This window comes from Eschscholzia californica, unplaced genomic scaffold (assembly GCF_041429995.1).
Source record: "Eschscholzia californica isolate CP2 unplaced genomic scaffold, dmEscCali1.0.p SCAF_2, whole genome shotgun sequence".
NCBI lineage: Eukaryota > Viridiplantae > Streptophyta > Magnoliopsida > Ranunculales > Papaveraceae > Eschscholzia > Eschscholzia californica.
In genome coordinates, this window is record NW_028238309.1 from 18435481 (window position 1) to 18456133 (window position 20653).

General features: G+C 36.7%; 1 protein-coding gene and 1 pseudogene across 6 annotated transcripts; one reads left to right on the forward strand and one right to left on the reverse strand.

The window, feature by feature from the left end:
• Window positions 1–706: 706 nt before the first annotated feature.
• LOC147556651 (homeobox-leucine zipper protein ATHB-15-like) lies at window positions 707–8550 on the reverse strand. Of its 4 annotated transcripts, none has more exons than XM_086657579.1 (19): window positions 7875–8550; window positions 7212–7431; window positions 6960–7116; window positions 6558–6658; window positions 6371–6461; window positions 6006–6101; window positions 5782–5895; window positions 5610–5693; window positions 5330–5485; window positions 5130–5204; window positions 4941–5050; window positions 4668–4860; window positions 3911–4096; window positions 3727–3807; window positions 3147–3281; window positions 2514–2839; window positions 1988–2093; window positions 1637–1786; window positions 707–1092 (listed from the first exon to the last, which is right to left on the reverse strand). In XM_086657579.1, exons 2-19 carry the CDS (start codon window positions 7424–7426, stop codon window positions 946–948), a joined length of 2523 nt encoding a protein of 840 aa, XP_086513705.1. In that variant the 5' UTR covers window positions 7427–7431; window positions 7875–8550; the 3' UTR covers window positions 707–945. The 4 variants fall into 4 exon arrangements, with proteins under 4 accessions (XP_086513705.1, XP_086513706.1, XP_086513707.1 ...); XM_086657580.1 differs by having other exon boundaries at window positions 7212–7428; window positions 7875–8544; XM_086657581.1 differs by having other exon boundaries at window positions 7893–8465.
• Window positions 8551–18588: 10038 nt separating this feature from the next.
• On the forward strand, window positions 18589–20385 carry LOC147556652 (protein transport protein SEC13 homolog A pseudogene; annotated as a pseudogene). Of its 2 annotated transcripts, none has more exons than XR_015233511.1 (2): window positions 18589–18802; window positions 19229–20385. The product of XR_015233511.1 is annotated as a protein transport protein SEC13 homolog A pseudogene, transcript variant X1 (transcript). The 2 variants fall into 2 exon arrangements; XR_015233512.1 differs by having other exon boundaries at window positions 19233–20385.
• Window positions 20386–20653: the final 268 nt, after the last annotated feature.

The window sequence follows — 20653 nt, forward strand, 5'->3', positions numbered from 1 at the left end:
TCAGTGGAAAACTATCTTCAGTTATTTGTCTATTAACCTGTTGGCACTCACTACCTTTTTGACACGAAATGCTAGTTAAACTTTAACTTTATGTATTTTCTTCGTTTTTCAGACACTAGTGATATTGTGTAATAAGATAACTACGAACTCGAGGTTTCTTATCGCAAACCATAAGATCAAAAATACCATTTCAAGGTTCTTAATGCGTTGATTTCGATCTTCAGACATTGCCCTTGTGCCCAATGGAGATTAGGCCTCGTGGTACCTTTCCAAAAGCCCCACCAAAAGTATAGCGTAGGAGTAAACTATTTTTCCAAATGACCGAGTGGCAGAACATCTTTACCATATTTGAGGTGGCCAGAATTTTCATAATGGATCACGGACTCCAGTTTGACAACCACGAGGTTAGCGGAATTCCAAATAAAAGCAATTATATACCACAATAGCTGACCTCCAAGACAATGGACAGGTAGAAGAAACCAATTAAACCCTTACTACCTGAACTAAGTGCGACGAAAATGTTAATTAAGTTGTGTGCTTACCACCACCATGTAAACCTATGCAAACAACACAGATTCACCGCAAAAAAAGATTGGATACTTAACGATTGATTTATCATTCACTCTACACTGAACTGACTTGAAGAACAATGGTAATTCTGACTACAACAAGTCAAATTTCAGACAATTAAAAGGGAAACACCAAGTAAAAGCATGTAAACATTTGCAAACCTAACTGCAGTATATCAAAAAGCACAAAGATATAATCCCCAACATTTAAATATGTTTTCCTACAGTAGAATAAACTAATAACAAAAAAGTTAAAGCAACCAAGTTCACTACCCTAACAAAATAGGTTCTAGTTTCTACGGCTAAGACATTACATCTTTCGCCTTCAAAAAGAAACAAAATTAAGAAATTTCAGGTTCCTAATGTATCAAGAGTTTCAGACGAAGGACCAGCTGATGAACATGAAACAAAGACAGTGTGGGTTGTCTTCTTCGTCTAATACCTTCCAAGCTACTGCTCTTTCGTATGAAATCGGTCTGCCCATGCTCGAAAGACAAATACCTCTTGGAAGACATGCAAAACCCTGCCAAATAAGTAATACCCGAAAAGTAAGACAACTGGTTTATGACAATTTTATTTATCTAGTAGTATTGACTTCAAATGTGATTCAGTTCTCATCATAATGCTCATAGTATAAGGATAAAATTGTCCAGTCAAATTTTCAGGTTTAAGTGCTGCATGAATGACCAAGTGTGTACGCTCAATCCATTTTCTGAATCTAACCCAGTTGAAGATAAAATGATAAGTTGTTTAGCCTGCTTTTATCCTGCTAATGCTGATAGATCTTAAAACAAGTCTTTGTAGCGTGTGTTTTTCACCAACAAGTCGATATTGAGAAGAAGACTTGCTCTAGATTAGATCCAAATTGAGATCTACCACAAAAGATGAAAAGAACACTAAAGTCCGACACAGTTTGGTCAAAAGTAGCTGTGTGTGGACATTAATGAAGGACAGAGTAGTAGTTTTCACTTAATTGGATAAACTACAGCAAGTCTTGACTTACAGTAAGTCTGACTCGATTGGCTCGAAAACTTTTAACATTATGTGATTAAAGGAGAATGGCAAACCTGTTGCATTAGCTGAGGGAACTCAGCAGAAAGAGTCTTTCGTCCATGATCGTCAAAAATCTTTTCTAGAGTTATATCTTGTAAAGCGACTAGAGTTGTTTCAAGCATGTCAAGACCTGCCTGATTTGCAAAGTTGAATACTGGCGATGTCTGTTTAAATCATATAACATGTTAGGAATATTATGGTTTATATCAAGGTAGCAAACTGCATACTAGAAAGATAATTGAGACTACAGTCACTTTTAATTGACCGTAAGGATGGCGTAGTATTTCTTCTGTTTTTCTATTTGAATGTAAAGAAGAAATGAAAACAAACAAATTACAGAAGGAGAAGGATAAATATGAACGAACCTTCAGAGAGCAGCACATAATAGCATCTGAGTGATGCCAGAGTGTTTTGAGAATGGATTCATTAGCTCTGCCGTTGGTTTCTAGCAGCTCCACACCCAAGTTATGTCTGTATCAAAATACTATATGTAAAATTGGCAAAATACCGAAAAATAAATTTTCTTTTTTCAAGAGAGCTACATCAAGTTGCTTTGGCTTCAACTCTCGTCGTAAGGTTTGCATAGGTTTCCACAAAATAAGGTTTGCACCTATAGTATGTAAGATTTGCATAACTTTTTGCGGGTTAGCACAGTTCCCATAGTTTGTGAAAGGAGAAAAAGAATTTTTAACATGTCTTTTTAACTAAGGCCAACAGTCCTGATATTATTGTTTAATATTAGCATAATTGCATTATTAAATAATAGTTATGACTCCAAAATAAACATAGTTCTTTTCTTGTAATATTTTTCATTGAAAAGTTAGTAGACATATTAAAACGACTAACAGAAAAGAAAACTTGGGAAAGGGTAAGTCGGGGAAAACAACACACCTATAACTGATACTAATCCAACGAGCAAGTGTTTGTGCTTCAGGAGTTCCTGGAGACGGCCGAACGCCAGAATGAGGAATGAGATTAGAGGGGGAGAGAGCCAATGCCACCCTCTGAACAGATGATATGATGCTCCGAATATATTGCCGAGCCATTGATGCTACATTCTCTTGAAGATGGCCTTCAAATTCAAATTGAAATGCAATAATCATCATAGATCTCATGTCACCAGCATTGCCAGAACAATCACCAAATGCTTTATTTCCAGCTTGTCCAACCTCAAGAGCAGAAGCAAGGTCAAGTGTACGGTTAGGACTTGATGAACCCTGTAATAAAATGCACAAAGAGTTAATTTAGAGGAAAGTTGCATTTTATTTTGTGCCTTTATCATTTTCCTTTTGTGTTTTATGTTTATTGACTTTATTCTTAGTAAGAAAAGATGAACAGCAAATGCTATTTCATACTTGTGATTTCCACATTTCACACTTGTGGTTTATGTTACTCTTATGATTTACATTTCATACTTGTGGTTTCCACTCTGTTGTTTCATTTCTGTTTCATTACTTGAAACATTATCTATTATATATATGTGCATATTATCGGAACGTAATTTAATGCGTAAAAAGTACTTACCGAAGCAAAGTCAAGTGGTATAATTCGAAATCCAGATGGTAAAAGAGGTGCATCGTCAGCAAAAGATGAATCAACAGGAGCAAAAATAAGTTCAGCACAGGCGCCAACAGCATTGTCATTCATCCCAGAACAGAGCTGTATAGAGAACATAAAGGTAAGACAACCAGCATAAAGCCCACTTTGGCGGTCAGTCGTTGCTCTGAAACTAAAGCCAGTAAAAACAATTTCCTAATTTGTTTCCTTTGCACAGTAAAAGCCGAAAAAATATAATAAAAACTTTAGAGATGCCCTCTTGTTTCAAATACTTGTAACATTGATATCGCCGAGTGATATATTTTCCGCACAACTTCCAAACAAGGATGTGGCAAATGAGTTATAATGTTATATAAATAGAAGATTTCAGACATTTATGTAAAACGCTAATACATCTCCCACCGCTGCACGTTTCGTGTTTTCTTTCAACAGGGTCAAAGTTGCCTAACCAAACAAGATTTTTTTCAGAAAGAAGACCTTTTCAACAGAAAGTTCCGTGTCTGTGGCCAGAAAATCTTATCACCAAATCAATGAAAATAATGCTTACTTGCAGGAGAAACTTGTCTTTTTGCATAATTGTGTTTCCATGAAAATTCCCACCACTTTCTAGCTTAATCACCTCCAAGGACTGTATGTCACAAAGAAAACAATTTCAAGTATCACCATGCATTAGATGGACGACTTGTAGATATAGTGATAAAAACACTAACAAATTAGGTGAAATAACTTGCCTCTTCAATCTCAGTTGTGTGAGCCAATGGAAGAATAACCTGGCCCCCGATACCTCCGAGTCGAGAACCTGATAAGTTGAATGGAGTAGCTTTCATACCCGTACATGCGTAAGAATCAATACTGTTGTCTGCCCATTCGGATCTATGTTCTCGCAGGAATCTTAGAAGTACAGCAGCAGGTACATTCTGCGGAAAATTCAAGTGCAAGGCCAAGAATAAGTCAAACGTCTAATGAATAATAGGAATGTGGATGGAAGCAGAATTTACAAATTTACAGAATACATCCAAACTCCCATAAAAGTGACATTTTAATAGAATTTTGAGAAAGGGTACTGCCGAAAGTTCAGACTCCACATAGCTTGGCTGTCAGGCACTTGAGCAGTGTTGGAAATTAAATTTTCATGTATTTGAAAAATGTTTGTTCTACATATTTAGTGCATTGGGACCATACATTCCATGAGGATTTCTTTTGAAGGTTAGTTTTTGTTGTATACATGTCTGACAATGACATGTTTCTCCATGTGTCCCGTTGTTCTACACCAATGTTACCTAGAAAGTGGTTCGCTCCAGTACATGGGCAGTTTCAACAGGACATTTAACGAATCTAACCAAGTCTATGTAGCATTAAGTTTAATAGCAAGGTCCCTTGAGATATATGAAATGAGAAATGATAATCTCCTAAGAAAATCATCATTCCTTAGCATAGAAAAGCAATCCAGTAAAAAAAAAACAATATAGTATCCTAAAGATTCCTAACCTTTAAAAGCATTGATGCTTTGGCAGACATAACACAGTTGCTGACAGCTGGAAACCCATTAATGTATGAAATATTTGCACCCGTTGATTTGACAGGAGACGAGTTCACAAATATAGTGACATCGTCAGCTCCGTCGTTTTCCAGTGAGGACCATCCATCATCAGTAAAACCATTAAGAGCTTCATTAAAACCCCTGGAGAAAATATTAATCAGGCCCTGTTTACCAAGGATAAAGCTTCCGTAAGGGATTACATGGCATCATGATGATCTCACCTGCTAAGCCTCTGAGATAGTGCTCGTAGAGCCGCCGGTCTCCTACCCCAACCAGTATTGACAGTTGATTGAGAAACCTCCAGTGCTATCTGCCTTAGCTGGCGTAAGGCCTATACAAAACATGATAAATATAAATGAATAAACAAATGATTAATAATTTCCACCAGCATGCACTGTAAGAACTCGTACCGCCATTGTAGTCTTTTGCGCAAGCACCGTGGAAGATTCATACAGTGGGCGCAAAACCTCAGGTACACTGAGTGGCTGCATAATAGAACTGGTATTAGAGTCTTAAGGCTACAGAGTATTGATTGGAAAAAGAGATATTATCCACATTGAACCAAAAAAACAATAAAGAGATATGTATACATTGGAAGGTAATCATGTACCTCCAAATTCATATGATCAACAATGTGTATTATTGATCCACCCCCATCACAGGGTCTTATAAGGTACCCACTTGGCAGCATTTCTGCTCTCACAAAATGCTGAACAGTTGGCATGCTCGGGCCACCCTGAGTGCTGCTTAGTGATCTTTCACAGACCTGTACAATTGCCAGTAGGTCAATCAATGACAAAAAAACTCCTTAGAAAAGAGGTGCAACGGAAAACAACCCTAAACACATCCAGAGGTGGTGAATCTGGGAAATGGAGACAGGTATTACATACCACAAGACTACCATCCTCCAAAGCAGAAGAATAGCGCAGCAACCAGAAGTCACGAGCAGGTGCCAATGTTGTTGGGGCATACAACTAAGTAGACATATGAGCCAAAAGTAAGTTGTCGGAAAGGTAGCAAGCATAAAAGAAGATTGTCGTGAATAGAGTGCCTAGAAATTACCTGCATATACAGCAGTTCGATGGTTCCACCATTTGGAGTGGGCAGGACATTGAGCACATCCACAGCTCGGCAATCACGGAACCATGATGGCCGATCTTTGAGGATTTCTGCGACCTGAAGAAAACAATAATCAATTAAACCCTCTTAGAAGAGAAGTCCCCAACAATCCAATAAGGCAGACAATACAATTAAAAGGAGTAATTTAACACAGCAAGAGAGCATACCCTAGTAGGCTCTAGACCCACTAAGCCGCAAGCTCGTGCTGCAACTCCAGTGCAACCATGAGAAATTGCAACGATTCCAATAGAATCCGGACCAGGCTGTACAATTCAAATTATTACGTCAACAAGGATATTCCAAAAATATATATGCAACAAAAATAAGAATTAACAGGAAATATTCTCTAGCTATTTTAAATTCTAACTAATGAAATCAGGACAATTGAACTATTTCCCATGTTTAAGAAAATAGATCCTGGCTTATTGTGGAGAAATAAACATGTGAGATATAGGACAACAGTTGTTTAATAATACCAGTGCACAAATTAAATTGGGTTAAACTAACAGACAGCAAAGAACGAGAGAGCAACCTTCATCCCAGGCATTTGGACCCACTCTACAGCAGTTCCAGTGGCCTTAGATAAAAACTCTGTTAAAGTTTCTTCTGCAATGGACAGGAGTCTAGAAAAAAAAAAGGTTCAAGTTAACTAATATAATGAGATAATTGTCACCAAGCACAAGATTGCAAAGAAAGGAAATTATAAGTTTCCCACTTACCCTGCAGGACTAGCATCCCTTGGCGGATGCAAGGGAGCTAAATGGTGTTGACTGCTTGTTACTACAGAATCGCAACTTGTATCTGTCGTTGCAAGTGTGGTCTGGAAAAATTAAAACGTTAAGCTAAAACTTCAAACACCCTATTCAGGAAACATCAAAGTTTAAGCTAAAAATAGAACTATATCAATTCATATCTATAAAAAGCGAACAACGAGTTATGAGAATGAAATTATTGGACAAGAAAAAAGAACGAGCGCGAATTTTTTCTCTTTCAACAATTAAATGTTTGGTGGCCATTATATCATTTATGGTAATTGTTATATTAACCATCATAAAACTTTTAAAGCTAAAGCTCAAACGCAATTTGTGATGCCGAAATGAGCTGTATTCCGAGTTGCTTACGTTATGAGACTGGCGGAAAAACCCATTTTCATACACCAATTGTGACACCTGTTTTTGCAACCTATCATTCTCCTCCATTAGAAGTTTGTTCATAGCCGTCAGCTTTCGATTTACAGCTTGCATGCGTGAAGACTCTTTCCGCTGTTTCTCTCGGCATCTATGGAAAGAAATATAGAATAATAAACACATTCAATAGCGATTAATGGAACGGAAAGTTAGAAACTTTAAATCACCAAACAAAACAAATTTTACCTTCGATTTTGAAACCAAACTTTAATCTGTTTAGGCTCAATATTGGAGAGAATAGGACACTCTCTGATAAGGTGTTGACGCCGAAGTGAACTAGGTTTAGGACACTCATGATAAACCCTTTCAAGCGCTTCTACTTGCTCAGGCGTATAACGGACATATTTTCCATTCTCCATTCCACCTTTCCCGTCCTTAGAGGATGTAGTCACAGCCATCATCACTTCTACCCCAAAAGAAACAAAATAACAATGGAAACCAAATTAACTTCAGAAAAGGAAAAGAAAAAAAAACCCTTTCTTTTTCTCACTAGAATAGAACAGAGAAAACAATCTGTTTTCCTTCTTGAGGGAAAATCAAAGTCTCAACTTGGAAAACCATTGTCTGCTAATTTCTCAACCAGAAGTCAAGGACACATAAAGATATGTATAGTTTTTTGTTTTTTCCTTCCTTCTGAAACAGCAGCAAGCACAAGAAAATTTTTGATCTTTCGAGATTAAAGCTGTAATCCACCTGATAAAATAAACTGAAATCTCCTCTTTTCCCTCAAAAAAAAGACCCAAAATTTTAATTTTAATTTTTTAAACTATACTACTTTCTTATCAATATTATCAGATAACTTTATCTTTAAACAAAGAAGATAAAAGAAAAAGAGGAAGATTCTGATACCAGATAAAAAAAACTGACTTCTCGAAATCTGAAGCTTGTGTTGTTCTTATGCGTCTAAACACGAACGAGTTGAATCGGCTTTTTTCCTTACGATTTCTTATCTAAAACCTCAAAAACAAGACCTAAATAAACGGTAAGAAGACGTTTACGGCAATCAAAACTAGCTTCTCTAAACTCAATCTGTACTAAAATCGATCTTCATCGTTTTGAGTATTCGATCTTCACAGAATCACTTATTTTTAGTTTATCGTTCCTAATCTCTTAAACATCATAAACTCTTAATAACAAGAAAAGATTGAACTTTGTTCTTCTTCTTCTTCTTCGATCTTTCGTTTCTAATGAAACTTAAACTGAAATCGAAGAGAAACAACAAGTAAGAGAGATTATAAGGCCATGACGATGGAGATTTTCTCAAAATCTTTCTCTCTCTAGAAACAATGAACCTGTGAGATAAATCTCTTAAAAATGAAGGAGAGAAAATACGATACGATGAAATCAAAAAGTCAGATTTTTGGAGCAGGTTTCAGAGAAGTGGAAACCATTTTTTAATGTACTACTTTTACTAGTGGTTTTGCCCTAATACTGTGTAATAAAGGAAGATTATCTGGCATACATACTTTATATGGCGAATATACCCTTCGTATGTTCTTACTGCTCAAATTGTCCCGCCAATTTCAAACTTTCCACAAAATGAATTTTACGCATTTGATTTTTTATGTTTCCATATTTGCCCTTCATCATCTGGCAATATGAGATTATCAGTCTTCTAAAAGGTATATATTTTTCGAAATGGGTGGTCAAGCACACATCAGATTCGTCTATTGAATCGCCTAAAAATAAAATTTTAAATCTTCTGTTTGTGAAAATAGTAAAGTTCGAATCCTAAACTCTTCAATAGAAAGATATATATGTTAGTACAATCAATCATTTGTTCGTGTTTAGAATACTATAAATATAACTGTTTTAAAATGGTTAGTACTAAAACGTTACAGTAAAATCATTTATATGCTAAGGATAAGTATAGGCGCGAAACGTGATATGTTGATTTTGAGTCTATCTGAATTAACACAATCTTTTGGATATGGTATGTTAATTTTGAATCTATCTGTGTTGACACAATCTTTTTTGAATGTCGGATATGTTGATTTTGAGTCTACCTGTATTAACACAATCTTTCGAATATCGGATTAGTCTTTTTAACTAGCGTCAAAATTAGATTATGAACATTAGTGGAGTGAAGTTTTATCCTTTTTGAATTATTTGAGGATAATTATGGTCATGGTAAATATAACATTCTAGAATACTATAAGCGTGTATATGTTATTACAATCAATCATTCACGTTTAGAATACTATAAATACAACAGTTTAAATTAGTTACTAATAAAACGTTACAGCAAAATCATTTATATACAAGAACAAGTACAGGTGTGAACCGTTGTATTTTTGATTTTTGAGTCTATCTGTATCAACACAATCTTTTGAATATCGAATTGGTCTTTTTAACTAGCGTCAAAAAATATATTATGGACATTAGTGGAGGGAAAGTTTTATCTCTTTTGAATTATTTGAGTCATTCTGTATCGACACAATCTTTTCAATATCGGGTTGGTCTTTTTAACTAGCGTTAAAATTAGATTATGAACATAGTGGAGTGAAGTTTTATCCTTTTTTGAATTATTTGAGGATATTATGGTCATTGTAAATATAGAAAATAATGAAAAGTGTGATGGCAATATGGGGATTAAAAGGAAAAGGTGAGGGTAAATGAATGGAAAGGCAAATTCATGCGGATACGGGAACAAGAAAGCTTAAAAGAAACGAAAGGCATGGGATAGTTGCGTCGGTTGGAGAGGACAGAATAATGAGGGTTTCTGCATGCGCCTCGATTTTGATTTGCTTTCCTTATAAAAGGGCTCATTCCTTTTTGCACCCCACGTCCTAATTATCTTTCCTTTTCAATTCCAACTTTTCTTGGAAATTTAGGTTTGGTCCTATTTGGTTGCAATTCCATCCCTCTTCAATATATGTGTTGTTCTATCATTTCTTTCATTATTTATCTTTTGTTCTCTCCATCTTCTATAATAAAAATGTTTGTCGACAGAATTCTTCGAAAAAAAATGTGAATATAATTTGTGGAAGAAGGGGAAGTTACCTCCTACGTAAAGAAGTTTGATTCTATGCGTAGAGAGAAAAATCACAATTTACGTAAAAGGGTGTGAAAGAGTAGGAGAATCTACATACGAAAACGTAGCTTTGCAAAAGATTCTCCTTTGTTAGATAAGAGTATAATCTCCTTCCAGAATTAAGGAGATTATTCTACCACATAAGACCATTAATGCACCGTGTGATGAAATAAGTACATTATTGTCTAGAAACAATGGTAGATAATATGCCATTAATACATCGAATTGACGTAATAAGCTGATAAACTTCCATGTAACTAACACTGCAAACCCTAGAGTTCATAGAAACGAACTCTAAAGACTATTGAAATATAACTAGAAGGCCATCAAAATTAACGCCTCTAAATTGTACATAGATTCTCAATGCAAACTGCACTCTGTAAGATTTGAACCCACAACTTTTCTCTATTTCAGAGGATTCACAACCAATTAAGATATATTCCAGCGTGCAACCTAAACCTAATTTATTAATACTCGTGATTCGTACTAATAGTTAACGATAATAATGCTATGAGAAAACTAAACAATAGTTCTACTGAGAAGTCTTAATTCATGTCTCTTGCGTTTGAGGAATTATATTCGAGAAACATCGAACAATTAGTGCGACTGCATGAGTCGTGTTCCCTTAAATATGTCCATAAGCGCACTCAATTTCTTTGATCTTAGTTAAATGAGATGAAAAGTAAATTAGATAAAATATAGAGACAAAAAGATGTCACTATTTTAAGTTTAACTCTAAATGACCCTCGCAAACTTGGAGGACTGGGTTTTCGTCTCCCCCTTTTGGATAATCAAGCTTTTCTTAATAAAATTAACTGGCGCCTTCTAAACAACCCCCAAGCGTTATGGGTTAAATTGCTTAAAGGGAAATACTTCCCCAAATTTCATAAGCCCACTCCTCCAAAAGCTAACCATTCTTGGCCCTGGAAATCCATCACAAAACAGTTCAATCAGATGGAGGGTCTGGTTTTCTGGGATATCAACACTGGTGAGAATATTAATATCTGGCAGGACTTCTGGATTCCCAATCACACCCCCCATCACTAACCAAAGCGGGATGAATCTGGAATGGGTCTCTCAACTAATAATCAATAATACATGGAATACTAATGTTATTAATAATTGCTTTACTAGTGAAATCTGCAGCTCAATTTTAAGCATAAATCTATTGAAAAACCAAGAGGATAGACCGGCTAACGGAATCAGGTAACTTCTCGATTAAATCTATGTATAATTTTCTGAGGACAAGAAAAACTAACCCAATGCAGGACTAGAACGATTGGTATTTTATTTGGAACATGAATACGATCCCTGGCATCAAACTATTTTTATGGAAATGTTGTACGAACAGTCTACCAGTTAAAGAAAAAATAGGTAAATATATTGGAAACTCATACTCCTGTATCATCTGTAATGATGACGAAACCATAGACCACGTGATGCTTCATTGTACTTTCGCGAAAGCCATTTGGTTCCATTTTCATGTTCGAACGGATCAATTAACTACAGTTAATCAATGGACACAACAATGAAAAACCTTAGACGAAGAAACTATCAATTTATATGCAAAAATACTATGGTTCATTCGGAAAGCTAGGGGCGAAAATTGTTTCTCCACGAATAAGCAAAACCCGAGACAAATGATAGAGAGGATCAACAATACCTCGACCACTCCACACAAGATTGAGACTAGAATTACTAACAATTGCAGGAAAAAAACCAAGCAACAAATATAGAGACCTCCGTCGACACAATTCCTGAAGTTAAACGTCGATGCCTCATTTTCTATATTCACTGAACCGCCCGGGATAGGATGCATCATTCGAGATGAAGAAGCAAGTTTTATCATAGCAGTCGCTGACTCAGTACGTTGCCAGAACGCGGAAGAAGGCGAAATCTTGGCTATTTTGTCTAGCCTTTTATGGGCTATACAATTGAACATTACCCACGTGCATGTAGAGAGTGACAATCAAGCATTAATACTGTTCATCAACGGAAAAAGTGCAGGGCTTCATTGGCAATCCAAAAGAATCATGCAACAAGTTATGAACCTCAAAGATAAATTCACGACCATAATCTTCACCTTTGTTCCTAGAGACTACAATGCTCAGGCGGATGCACTCGCGAAATGGGGTCGTAAGTATGGACATAGGAAAATTTGGAATATTGTACCCTCTTTTATTTTTGGTTTACACTAGAGATCTTGTATTGCCGTGTTTTGTAATGTTAGTTTATTTCATAAAAAAAAAAACCCTAAATGACCCTTGAACAAAGAGATATATATCTTTAAAATTAAATTACATAAAGCGTGTTTCGTCTTTCCTTAAGCCAGAGACGAACACTATTACAATTTAAATAAAGAAGTTCATTAACTCTTGTCTATATATATATATATATATATATATATATATATAGTTTTACAATAATACTACGTATCTATAAGAGCATCTCCAATCCCAGCCTGTCTTAGGCCGAAAAAACCACTTTTTTCACCCAAAATTTTTGGCCTCAGCTCAGCCTCTAAAATTCAGCTCCAGCCCCAACCTCTCTTGAGGCCGTAAATTTGTTCATGTGGGAAACGCGTGTGTGGACTTTTAGTCGGTGTGCGAAAAACGTGTGTGATTTTATGTATATATAAAACACGTGGTTGAACTATTTTCGAAATAATATTTTTTTTTCCAAGGTTGAAAAATTATTCGGGGACCGACATTTGGTGGGATGTATTTTAATTATTAATATTTAAGTTTTTCTAGAATTTTAAAAAGAATTAAAACTAATTAAAATTACAAATTTATTATTTACATTAAAAAAAATAATTGGGAGAAGATGACCGTTGGGACTCCCCAACGGTCATGTTGGGGAGCCTTCAGTCGCCCCTAATGTTAGGGGCGACTGAAGGTGCGACTCCAGCCTCCGCCCCAAGCGACTGGGCCTGGAGCACATTTATGGCCTCCGCCCGGCTGGGGTTGGAGTTGCTCTAACACCTTAAATTCTCTTAAAATGACCTTTGTTTGATGGCGGTCAACGAAGGGCCCTACTTGAACCTTAGGTCACAATGGTGGATTTTTTTTTTGTAAAGGACAGAATGACGACTTGAAAAATTCAATGGTGGGAGACAATTCTGAGTGGATTAGATTTTTTTTCTTTTTATCCCAATCATCTCATATTAAAACATTAATCATCCATAAGTCTATTCAAAATTTCAACCTATTCACATCTTGAATATACTCAGCATTTTTCTTTCAAGAATGAACCATAAATGAACAGCCCAAAATCCTATCTAATAAGAAAGATTAGAAACTACCTTGTCATTTTCTTGCATCAAAATCTACCCTACTAAAAGCACCATATGGTAATGGATTCCCAAACGGTTAGATATGAAAATCCCTTTCTCTTCAATCCTCACTGTTAATTATTATGTCGGGGACAGTTAGCACATTTAAATCTATGTGATCAAGTTTATCATGATGTGCCAAAAGAAGGACTATTATACTGTCGGTCTACTTTAGGCATAGCTTACATCTAAGTCCAATAATAAGGGGTCATTTAAGTTGGTATACTCATTAGGTCTACGTTTATGACATTACTTAGGGAGTTAGGGGTGAGTAAAAGGGCTCAGCTGGCCAACCAAGCAGACTAAAATCAGACCTTATTGGTACCGAACTTGACTAGGCAATGGACCATCCGTGACCATTTAATAAAAAAAATATCTCATTTCCGTCTCATCCTCTCTCTACCTTTGTTTCCCCTCTGCCTCCCTTTTCTCTCTCTATTCTCTTTATGAAATTGTGATTGAAATTTATGTTTATATATGTTTCAGCTAAATCTATTAAATCCCACGTTTAAATTTATGTCTTGTTGATGGTGGCCGGATAATTGTGATGGCGGGAGGAGAAAAAGAGAAGACCAATTTCTTTTTTCTATTTTCTCGTATGAAGGGCCACTGGGGATAATTTCTTTTTTTCGATGATATCACCGAGGATCATTTGACAACCCTTCTGTAACAAAGAATGAAGAAAACAAAACATTTATTATTGAAATGTAAGATACAGGTGAAAAGTCAAATGTTACATATAGTGATAGAAAGTAACCGGTTATTTTCATAGAGAAAACCAAACGATTTAGGATGTGTAAGAATTGATATAATGACGCTTATGTAAGAGATACGATGTATGTCATGATTATCATCTAGAGTGTGCACGAACACAATTTTTTACACAAACTCGTTTTTTTTTTTTTTTTTTTCTGCAAACCCCACATATTATGCAAGTCCGAAGACACGCAGACTGAACCCAATCTATGTTGGGTTTGAAGAACACAGGCTGCACTCAGTCCGAATTCTCTTATACTGCCCCGTCCGAAGCCACTCGAAGTGCCAAGAAGGTCTGAGTCGAAAGGAGAAGAGTCCATAAAGGCACCCTTTATCATGGTGCAAGAAAGTACGGCGTGGGGGCGGTAGTTAAAGCACGCCGAAAGAGAGTAAGCGGCTTGAGGTGACAAATAGGCAAAATGAAGTTCTACCAAAACCAGGTAGCCTAGTCTAATGAGCTTGATGCTTACCTGGCATCTGATACACTTTTCCTCTGTTTATTTATCATTTATTGACGGCTGCATTTTTTTCTTGTGCTTTTCTTTTCAAGTCTCAACTCTCAAGTATGTTCTTCATCAAAAAAAAAAAAAAAAAACTCTCAAGTATGTGCGTTTGGTAAGAAATAAATAACTAGGTCACTAGTCTTCACTCTTCAACCCGTACCCCACCACAACCAAGTGAACAAAAGTCATCCACTGTATTTAAAAAATAAAAAAGTGGTCATTGATAATTTTGTGCGGAAATGAGACACATGGAATCATGTGTCTACACTTGTCTTTTCCAAAAATGATGCTATATTCAGTCGAAATCTCGAACAAATCTCGGCCGAGTGAGTTGGCACTCCAATCAAACATAGCTAGTGACGCACCAAGACACTAAATTCGTTTTTGACCGAATTTATAATGTAGTTACTCAAAGTTTGGTACTTTTGGGTTGAGGACATTTATAAAAAAAACTCACTTTCTTTGGTCAGAGATACTATTCGACTAAAAGTTAGGACAAAAAACGAAGCTAGGGTTCTTCGTTTCAGAATTTCAAAAAGGGTTATTTCCCAAATGACCCCCAACTTTGTGACCAACTTCCTGCCTAGCCCCCTACTTTAGCAAAAATACCCATATGGTCCCCTTTTTCAGTTACCGTTATAACACCGTTATCTAGTCATCACCTTCTCTCCTCCATCTCATCATCTCTCTCTCCCACCTCACCTTCTCGCCACTTCATCGTCTTCTCTGCGAGTGTCGCCGACCGACCAATTTTTCGGTCGATGACCTTCAAACATAAAAAAAAATTTATTTCTTCCTTTCTCTCTCTCTAACACTCCGGTGAAGGTCTGGTATGTCCACGAACAGACCAGACCTCCAGCGAAGGTCTCCCTTCGTCGGAGTGTTCGAGAGAGAGAGAAAAAAAATGTTTTTTTTATTTTGAAGGTCGTCGGCCGGAAAATTGTCCAGTCGACGACACTCGCCGGAGAAGACGATGAAGTGGTGAGAAGGTGAGGTGGCAGAGAGAGAAGATGAGATGGAGGAGAGAAGATGATGACTAAACGGTAACTGAAAAAGGGGATCATATGAGAATTTTTGTTAAAGTAGGGGATTAGGCAGGAAGCTGGTCACAAAGTTGGGGGCCATTTGGGAAATAACCCTTCCAAAAATCAACATCAACATTTTTGTATTGATTTTTTTTTTGCTTTGGAACAAATCAACAACCAACAAAGATGGAGGTAAAAAAAAAACCTCAATTTCTTCTTTATCTTTCAATTTTTTTTTTGTTGAAAGTATCTTTCCATCTCTCTTACTTCTTTCTCTTTGTTAACTCTCAAATTTCTAATCTCTCTCTCTCTCCCTCCCTCTCTCTCTATCTTTCCGCAAACCTAAGCTCGAATTTGGGACAAGTTGAAGCTCGGTTTTCTCGACCGAGAAACCTCTTAACAACAACTCTGTTTAAAAGTTCGAAGGTACTTAGACAACCTAAGCTCAAATTTGTTCGATTTTAATATGCATTGTGTTGTCTTGAATTAATTTATTTCAATTAAGATGTATTTTGTGCATTTTATATGATTTTGCCCTAAATTGATAAGTAGATGTCTGATTTCATGAATTTGGAAGAAATTGCCCTCATTATATGTTATTAATGTTCTGAAATTTGTGAACTTTGTATGATTTTGTCTTACATTGATATTTAGATGTCTGATTTGATGAATTTGGGAGAAATTGCCCTAATTATTTGTTATAGATGTTCTGAAATTTGTTCACTTCGTATGATTTTGCCCTAAATTGAAATCTAGATGTCTGACGTGATGAATTTGAGAGAAATTACACTCAAATAGGGTCTAATGTCATGCTATGTTTTGCTTAGGATATTGTTTTGCCTGCGATGGCACGTCTAACCGAAAGAGAAAGGTAATAGTGTGGTTGCATGTGTTTGTTAAGATACTATGTTGATATTAGAATAAAGGTCTCTGTGTTTTTTTTACAATAGAAAATCAATGATACTAGATTCCGTAGAAGGAAGAAAACAAACCATGTGTGCTTGCTCGAATGGTTTTCTTATGGTATTGCTTTCTAGAACTGGGCGCAATCCTAATCGATGGTTCACAAAGTGTCCACAAGCGGTATAATTTTTTTTTACTATAGTTTATATACACATTATTTGAAGTATTTGGAACTCTTCAAATGTAGTTACGAGCATTCACTATATGTGTGTAGAGAGGATTTAATGACAAGGGATGTAGATTTTGGTGTTGGTTGGATGAACTTCGATTGTATATTCCATTTACTCTTTTTTATCTTTCTAGTTTGTTGACTTGACCATCAGAGCCCCCTTGGTCAACAATATCTGGTGTCTCGAGACTTTCGATTCAACTTGTGTATAACTCGACCCAAAACTTTGTCCACTATAGGTATAAAACCCAAGTTGTTGGCCCACCAATCGATCATTTTATTATGTGATTTTCTAGCGTCCACATTGTCTAGCAGGGTTGACCTTAGCTAAAAACGAGCACAACCTTGCTTTGAGCCCCCAATTTCGGGACCTCCAAATTTTTTCTATTAAAGAAAAACCATAAATTAAATGAAATTTTAAAGGTCTTCAATCATTAAAAGAGTTCGGATCCGTTTTTGAAAGGGCCCCAACCACCGCCCACTTGATCCTTTGGTTCACCTAGGGCCCTTGAGAGTCATCTCAAATTCAAAGCTCAACCAAGTTTAATTTGAATTTCATCAGAATTGTGCCAAATTCCATTTGGACATATAGAGAATAGGAGAGAAGTTGCTCCGTTTAAGGTTTAAAGGAAAAATATGGCTCAAAAGATGAGAAGATTACGAAGGGGGAGTTTATATAGAAAAACCCTAGCTAGATGAGAAACCCCATATTCTTGAGTTGAATGATTCGTATAAACTTAGGATATCTAAAAATCTCTATTACCTCGTACAGACCGGCGGGTAAAGTGACCAAATTTTAGAGAGACATGTAGGGGTTGGAAGCGGTATGTGTTGGGTGTCCACGGGTTGTATCACTCATGGGTCGCCCCGGTTTGGCTTTGAAACTCCTTATTCATTTGGGTTCTCGGGCTTAATCAGGTGGGTTATTTAAAAAATCTTAATGTCCAAAACCCGTCCAAGCGCGTCAAACGTTTCGAGTTTATCGGATATATGGTAATCGGGTATTGGGTTTTTTATAAAGTACATTTAATACCTATAAATTTATTAATTTATTTTATACATCCTTTTATCGGGTCGCCACATATTTCGTGCTTTTGTCAACATCATCGTACTATCAACACATCAACAGTCTACCACCACACATATATGTAGTAATTTATATTATTATTATGTAGTAATATTATTATATATATGCACATATATATATATGTGCGTGTGTTGTATTTACATGCTAGGGTTGAGAAAACGGTCTGAGGACCCGCGAACCGGCCAAACCCTGGATACCCGAAGACCGAATGAAGTTCGATCCGGGCATACCTGTCCCGTTATAGCGGGTGTTAGTGGGTGGGACTCGGTCAAGGACAAGGCAAATTTAAAAATTACCCGCCCGATTAATCCGCTTACCCTAATAGCCACTTAAGTTTGGTGCCCGACCCAATGCTTCAAGTGCCCGTGGACGTTCATACCCTCCCGTTTCAACCCCTATTTGGTATACACGGATGATCATTGGATCACATGACGTTGTTAAGCCGTTGAACATCATCTTAGACATTAGTATCTACACTTTTTTTTATGTGATTTTATGATGATGTAGTAATATTATTATATATATGTATATTATTATTATGTAGTAATATTATTATGTATATATATATATGTGTGAGCGTGTTGTACATACATACTAGGGCTGGGAAGACGGTCTGGGAACTCGCGAACCGGCCAAACCCGCCCGGATACCCGAACACCGAATGAAGCTCGATCCGGGCATACCTGGCGCGTGTGGTTCACCAGGTAAGCCCATGGACACTCATGAACGCGTGAGCTGATCCGGGCCGCCTTCCCAAATTCCCAAACTTACCCGAAACCCTGAAAAATCTCCTTTCCCGGATTTTGGTGTCTCTGAAGTCTGATCTCTCGCCCTCGGCTAGTCCAGAGATCACTCCTTTTCTCCCCAAAATCTCTTCGATTTCGGAATATTGACAAATCAAATCAGGTACGAAATTACGTGTTTCTATGATTTTTATCTTCTGATATTTCATTCTAATTTTGATAAGAATCTTGGTATGCGATCAATCGTAGAGTTTGAATCTCTCGTGAATTAGGTATTCTTCAAGTGGTTTCTTGTTTATTATTTAGGGATAATTTTGGTTTTCTATTCTGCGAATTATAATTGGTTTAGGTTGATGCGGTCTGTTTTTCGTTCGAAATTCCTTTAATCTATGATCTCAAACTAGGGTTTCTATTTAACCTGTATTTCGAATTGTATTTCTTAATTTGATTGAGTATAGGTTCAATTGCCAATCATCAGTGACAGTTTAACCTAAAAGATCAAATTTTACTTGGTTTGATCATAAATCTAATTTTTGAGATTCTTAATTAGGTTAACAAAAAGAACTGATTTTGATTACTACCTTGTTAGATAGGTGAAGGGCAAGATGCCTTCTCAGAAAATTGAATCGGGACACCAAGACATTGTTCATGATGTAGTTATGGATTACTATGGAAAACGTTTAGCTACTGCTTCATCTGATGCTACCATTAAGATAATTGGGGTTAGCTCATCTTCTTCACAACCTCTCGCAACCCTAACAGCCCATCAAGGCCCAGTCTGGCAAGTTGCCTGGGCTCACCCTAAATTCGGATCTCTTCTTGCTTCTTGTTCTTACGACGGGAGAGTAATAATTTGGAAAGAAGGTAACAATGAGTGGACTCAAGATCAAGTTTTCACTGATCATAAATCTTCGGTAAATTCAATCGCTTGGGCTCCTCATGAACTTGGTCTTTGCTTAGCTTGTGGATCTTCAGATGGCAGTATCTCGGTTTATTCTTATAGAGCCGATGGTGGTTGGGATACTGCACGGGTCGATCAAGCTCATCCTGTTGGTGTAACTTCCGTTTCATGGGCTCCATCCACAGCTCCTGGATCTCTAGTTGGATCTGGTTCACTTGACCCTGTCCAAAAACTTGTCTCTGGTGGTTGTGATAATACTGTCAAGGTCTGGAAACTTTATAATGGAACTTGGAATTTAGATACATTCCCGGGTCTTCAGATGCACACAGATTGGGTTAGAGATGTTTCTTGGGCTCCCAATTTAGGGCTTCCAAAATCTACTATTGCTAGTGCTTCACAAGATGGAACAGTCGTTATATGGACTGTTGCTAAGGAAGGGGATAAATGGGAAGGAAAATTTTTGCAGGATTTTAAGACTCCAGTTTGGAGGGTATCGTGGTCGTTAACAGGAAATATATTGGCTGTTGCTGATGGGAACAACAATGTAACGTTGTGGAAAGAAGCTGTCGATGGAGAATGGCAAAAGGTGACAACAGTAGAGCCGTAAATTTGTATGTTTCGTGGTTTCATACTTATAAGTAGTTGCTATTACCGGACCGTCTTTTGTGTGTTGGTTACCTTGTGTTTTTTTCTAGGACATCTGCTTTTCTTGTTATGGTTCTATAGTGATTATACATTTCCTTGAGTTTCTCACTCTACGGATTGGAATATGGAAGTTCAGTGGTTAAAGAAATAGATTGTTAAACCATTTTTCGACTCTATATTGTCACTATTTCTTGCTTGAAGTGTTCATTTTAACTTTCTATTTGTACTTGGCATTACAATTTCTATTGTTTTTATTGTTGAATACGTTGGGGAGTTCGGAGCTGAAACTATATCTATGCAGACTTGATTCTCTCATTAGGTGTCTCCTTTTTGAAAGGAATGTAAAGTTTTCAAGATTGTTCTTTTTCTCTGTCTCGAAACTTTTATGTCCCCAAATACTTCATCTTCTTCATCATTATAGAAGGGAATTTTTGTTCATTTCGAACAACAGTTTACGGTAGACTCTTT